This window comes from Charadrius vociferus, unplaced genomic scaffold (genome assembly GCF_000708025.1).
Source record: "Charadrius vociferus isolate BGI_N301 unplaced genomic scaffold, ASM70802v2 scaffold178, whole genome shotgun sequence".
Lineage (NCBI taxonomy): Eukaryota > Metazoa > Chordata > Aves > Charadriiformes > Charadriidae > Charadrius > Charadrius vociferus.
The window spans coordinates 3,448,283-3,453,075 of record NW_009649717.1 but is presented as its reverse complement, the minus strand read 5'-3'; the positions used below and the strand labels follow the sequence as shown (position 1 = coordinate 3,453,075).

Sequence of the window (4,793 nt, the reverse complement as noted above, 5' to 3'; positions counted from 1 at the left end):
AGGCCGAGTGGCCCGACAGATATTGGGGGGATACCAGACTCATTCCAGACCCATTCCGGGTCTGCCGTGGCCCTGGCCCAGGTACGGAGGATGGCAGCCAAGTCTCCTTCACGCACGGGGTGTGAGGGAGGCTGGAGCTTCGCCTGCCGTCGGCCTCGAGCAGTGAAAGCTGACAGAGCACCCGAGGGGACCGGTGGCAGAACAACAGGGTGCACGGATATAATAACTTCTGACATCTTTAGTTACGGTACCTCAGCATCTCGTTAAAAGCATGTGTGCTGTTTTTACTGCTAAATTTCTTCAAAGTCTTCCATGCTATTTGTTGAAATCCCATAGGTGACTGTGTATCATCAAACATATCATCAAGACACCTATGTTCATGCATCAGCATGTATGTTACGTCCCGAACCTTGCCACACTGTAGTTAATAAAAAATTCTGATTTCACATATGGCCTTTGGATCTTTGTCCTCATTCAGTTCTCCCCGCCATCTTATCTGAGTTGTTGCATACAGGAGGGAAGGGAGCTTTGGAAAGAACCATAAAAACCTTGTCTCTTAGTTTCAGTGATAAAATCTCCCCAGGTTTGCAGCTGAAAGATTGCTTAGAGAGTAAAGTGTCCCTGTAGCATATAACTTGTGTCATTCCACGTTTCCTTTAGCTTTAACAGCTGACACACTGACAAGGGAAAACCATTTTGAATTTTAATTTCCCGAAATGCTGACTACCAGGAGGAAGTAAAAAAACAATGTGATGGAGAAGTGACTTTTACATTTTTCCGTAAGCAGTACTCCATAGCAGTAAAGTGATTTGCACAGGGCCATAAAAGAAACAGTTGCTCAACTCTGATGAAGTTTAACTAATATCTTTTTTTGTGACACTGGCTCTGTTTCCCACTGACAAGGTCATTCATTGTGGGCTTTATTCAGGTATGGATGAGTGCCCGAGGCATATTTGAACAGTGAATCCCAGAGGGCAGCGAATGAGTCCCAGCAATGTGTGCCCACAGCCTTTCTGCTTGCTGTGTTTGTCGGAACTCCAATACTCTGAGTTTCACCAGGTGGGTGCTTCACTGCAGAGACAGTGTGGGAAGGTTTTTTTTTATGCGTGATGTGGTGAGCAAATCCTGGACCATCTGCAGACAAATTTTAAGGAGCCCATGAAAGTGAAGCAGAAAAGCAAACTTATTGTCAGTAGATTTATATTCATTTGGCTGACCCGCTGGAGTTGAAAGAGACCTGGGAGTCCTAGTGAAAGACAGGATGACCATGAGCCAGCAATGTGCCCTGGTGGCCAAGAAGGCCAATGGCATCCTGGGGTGCATCAAGAAGAGTGTGGCCAGCAGGTTGGGGGAGGCCATCCTTCCCCTCTACTCTGCCCTGGTGAGGCCGCATCTGGAGTATTGTGTCCAGTTCTGGGCTCCCCAGTTCAAGAAGGACAGGGAACCGCTGAAGAGGGTCCAGCAAAGGGCTACGAAGATGATTAGGGGACTGGAACATCTTTGTTATGAGGAAAGGCTGAAGGACTTGGGTCTTTTTTAGTCTGGAGAAAAGAAGACTGTGGTAGGATCTTATCAATGCTTATAAATACTTACAGGGAGGGTGCCAGGGGGATGGGAACAGTCTTTTTTGCAGCAGTGCCCAGTGATAGGACAAGAGGTAATGGGCACAAACTTGAACATAGGAAGTTCCATGAGAAGGGTGGCAGAGCACTGGCACAGGCTGCCCAGAGAGAGAGGTTGTGGAGTCTCCCACACTGGAGACATTCAAAACCCGCCTGGATGCTGTCCTGTGCAACCTGCTGTAGGTGCCCCTGCTCTGGCAGAGGGGTTGGACTAGATGATCTCCAGAGGTCCCTTCCAGTCCTGACCATTCTGTGATTCTGTGTGATTCTGTGATTCTAAGGTGGCAAGGCGCCTCAGAGAAAAAAAAAATCTAGGGAATAGTACATTTCAGACTTCGAAAAATCACCAAAAGCTATTAAGGCCCCACTGTTTTGTTTCACTCAAATCTGAGTTGATGGTCAAATTGTCCCTTATTCAAAGGAGATTATCAGTTTCCTTATTTTCACATACATTAAATGATCCCCTATACAAAGGTCTGATGACCCAACTTACTCCACCTTACAGGAACTGATTTACAAGATGAGTCATCTAAGTTCCAGAGTCAAAAATGCAAAAGTAAATTGGAACGTGTGAGAGACAATCACTGTTCCTGGTCTCAGATAAGAGTCTGTATGTATATATATAGACATTCAAGGTCGATACCCCAAGGTTTACAAAATTCATAGAGGAAAAAGAAAGCCCTTGAGATAAGGTGCCCGTGGGGCAGGTGTTGCTGCTGCAGATGGGTACTGCGATGGTGATGTTCACCTCTGGTTCTGACCGTCACTGTCTTGGTGGGGTGGGATCCAGCATCTCGTTTCCTGTGCTCTCCCTCCTACTTGGTTTGTACAGAGCTAATGGTAGCTATAAGCTTAATATACACTTTGTGAAGAGATCTCATCTGGGTGTGTGGAGAGCTTTTTAAGTCGAAAGCAGTTATGTGAGCTGTAAATGATACCTCTCGCCACCCCGCCATATGGAGACCCAGGCTGTGTGCTCAGAGAAGGAGACCTGGCTGGGAGGTGAAGGCAGAGCAGTTGACATTTACACGCCCAGACATCCCTGTACCCCTCCTAGTAGTTCCTGCGCGCCGACCATCAGCCTGTGTATTGTGTCTGAGTCAGACAGTGGGGTGAAGGGTTTCTGAACTGGTGGCCAACTACAGTTGAAGCACACCGACTTGGATATGCTTTCCTTCATTTGTATTTACGTGGGTACTCCTTGTTGGGAATCAAAGCGCAGATGATGTATGACCAAAAGAAATGTAGGGAGTTTCGCAGGATCAGTATGCCAAAAGAAGAGTCTTAAAAAAAAAGGAAGAATGCCAAAAGCTGGTATAAATCACTTTAATTAAAATCTTCAAATATAAAAGTCACAAGATTTGGAATAAACAAAACTGTTAGAAAAGTTCTAAAAAGGAGCTACCAGGCAAACAATAACTTTGATGTCTTAGTTGTAACTTATATTACTATAATAACAATAATATATTTTTAACTTTATGTTGACTGTACATAAGACTTTCCACTCCATTTTATGCTCTCTTTGCTTCTTTTATTGAACTTGGACAATGTAAACAAACTTAGCCTTCCATATTCTCATTTCTGATCTATATTACCCCCGATACATAACCCTTCATGAAATGCATCTGCACTGTGGATGCAAACACTCCTTTGACACTGAACTTAAATGTAACCTTTTTATTGTGCAATTTTTCATCACAGCTTCAAAAGTACATCTTTTTTTAAAGTCTTCCCACTAAAAAAAGCCCCCCCCTCGCCCCCCCGCGTTGAAACCTCATGTAGCTGGTAGCATCCTTTTAAAGCTTAAAAACGGAAATACAGTGGTGTGGTGGTGGTGTTTTTCCTTGGTGTGCTCAAAATATTGTAAGGCGTTGACAGTGGCATGGCTTATATGTCTTCAAGAAAAGCAGATGGGAAATAAAACACCTGTGGGTGACCACAGGTATGCTCCGAGGCATTTGGCTGCCCTGGAGACCAGCGGTGCACCTGCCAGAGGAAAGCGGCCGGCAGCACACCAAACCGCAGCAGGGTGTGCACGGGGAAGGCACGGCCGGGGAGAAAACCACCACCAACGGATTTCTGGCCAAACCAGCTGTTTCCCCAGCAGGAGGGATGTCAGCCTGGCCGGGCAAGTTTGTCCCCAGGATGCGCTAAGGCCACTGAAGTCCCTTTGATGGTTGAGGGGTGGGTGGTTTGCTCAGTCTCCTTACTCTCCGGTTTGCTCAAGGACAGAAGAGACCTGAGTGAGTTAGGGAGCGTGAAGCAGAGCTTCACCTGCAGGTAGGTTCAGGGAAGTCCTTTCCACCTGAACCGCCTGTGGAGTGGTGAAGGTGGAGGAGTCATGAGCCCTCGACATGCAGCACATTGACCATAGAGGGTTTGCCAGGGAGCTGGTGGGCTCCTCTCCTTTACTGCTGAGGATGAAGTGTGTGAGGGCAGAGGTAGACCACCCTGCAGGAACAGCCTGCGTTTCGTTTTGTGTGTCAAAAACTTGCCTTTGGAAAGCACATGGCCACAGCTCCATCTTGTGACTGAACTAGCTTGGGAAAAACGTGCCTCAAATCCCATGGAGGACCTGGTTTCTGGGCAACGCATTTCCCCCCTGTGGGCAGCCCAACTGCGGTTTGCTTTGCGTGTCTCTGCTTTTCACCTCGAGATGCCGTCAGCAACCACAACCCCTCCTCGGGCTTCCCCACATGTTGCAGGCAAAATCACAGCTGTACAGCTACAGTAGCTCATCCTTTCCAAAGGAAAGCTTTTGAAGGAACTGCTTTAAGAGCTGTGCTTGCAGAAACAAGAGGGAGAGGGGAGGTTGCGCTTCCCAGCTGGCAGAGCCCCAAGCGCAGCATGAGAAGCTGATGCAGCTCCACGCATGGCATGGAGAAGGGCCCCATGCTCGAGCGCAGTGACCCAGGCTGGATCGAGAGCAGAACCAGCCCCTGCGTGGGCTTACTCTACCTGGATAATCTCCCAGGAGCTTAATGAGCATCTTTCACATACAAATTACCCAGTGGGACCTCGTGTCTTCCCCAGCCCACAGATCGTACCAGTGCTGCCACATTTGCATCCCTTGCCAGAATTAAATCTCATGGTAGCAATGTGAATTTCTAGGATTAAACTTCCCTACTAACCAAGTGCTTTACATTTATCCTGCACACGTGTATTGACCAT

At 47.3% G+C, this 4,793-nt stretch overlaps 1 protein-coding gene across 1 annotated transcript in view; it reads right to left on the bottom strand.

Annotated features, from left to right (window-relative positions):
• The window catches only part of COQ2 (coenzyme Q2 4-hydroxybenzoate polyprenyltransferase), a 9,351-nt gene extending 9,115 nt beyond the window's left edge, over positions 1 to 236 (bottom strand). The window contains exon 1 of the mRNA XM_009890767.1: positions 35 to 236. Within this exon, the coding sequence (XP_009889069.1) occupies positions 35 to 236 (202 nt within the window). The remainder of the gene's footprint in view (positions 1 to 34) is intronic.
• Positions 237 to 4,793: the final 4,557 nt, after the last annotated feature.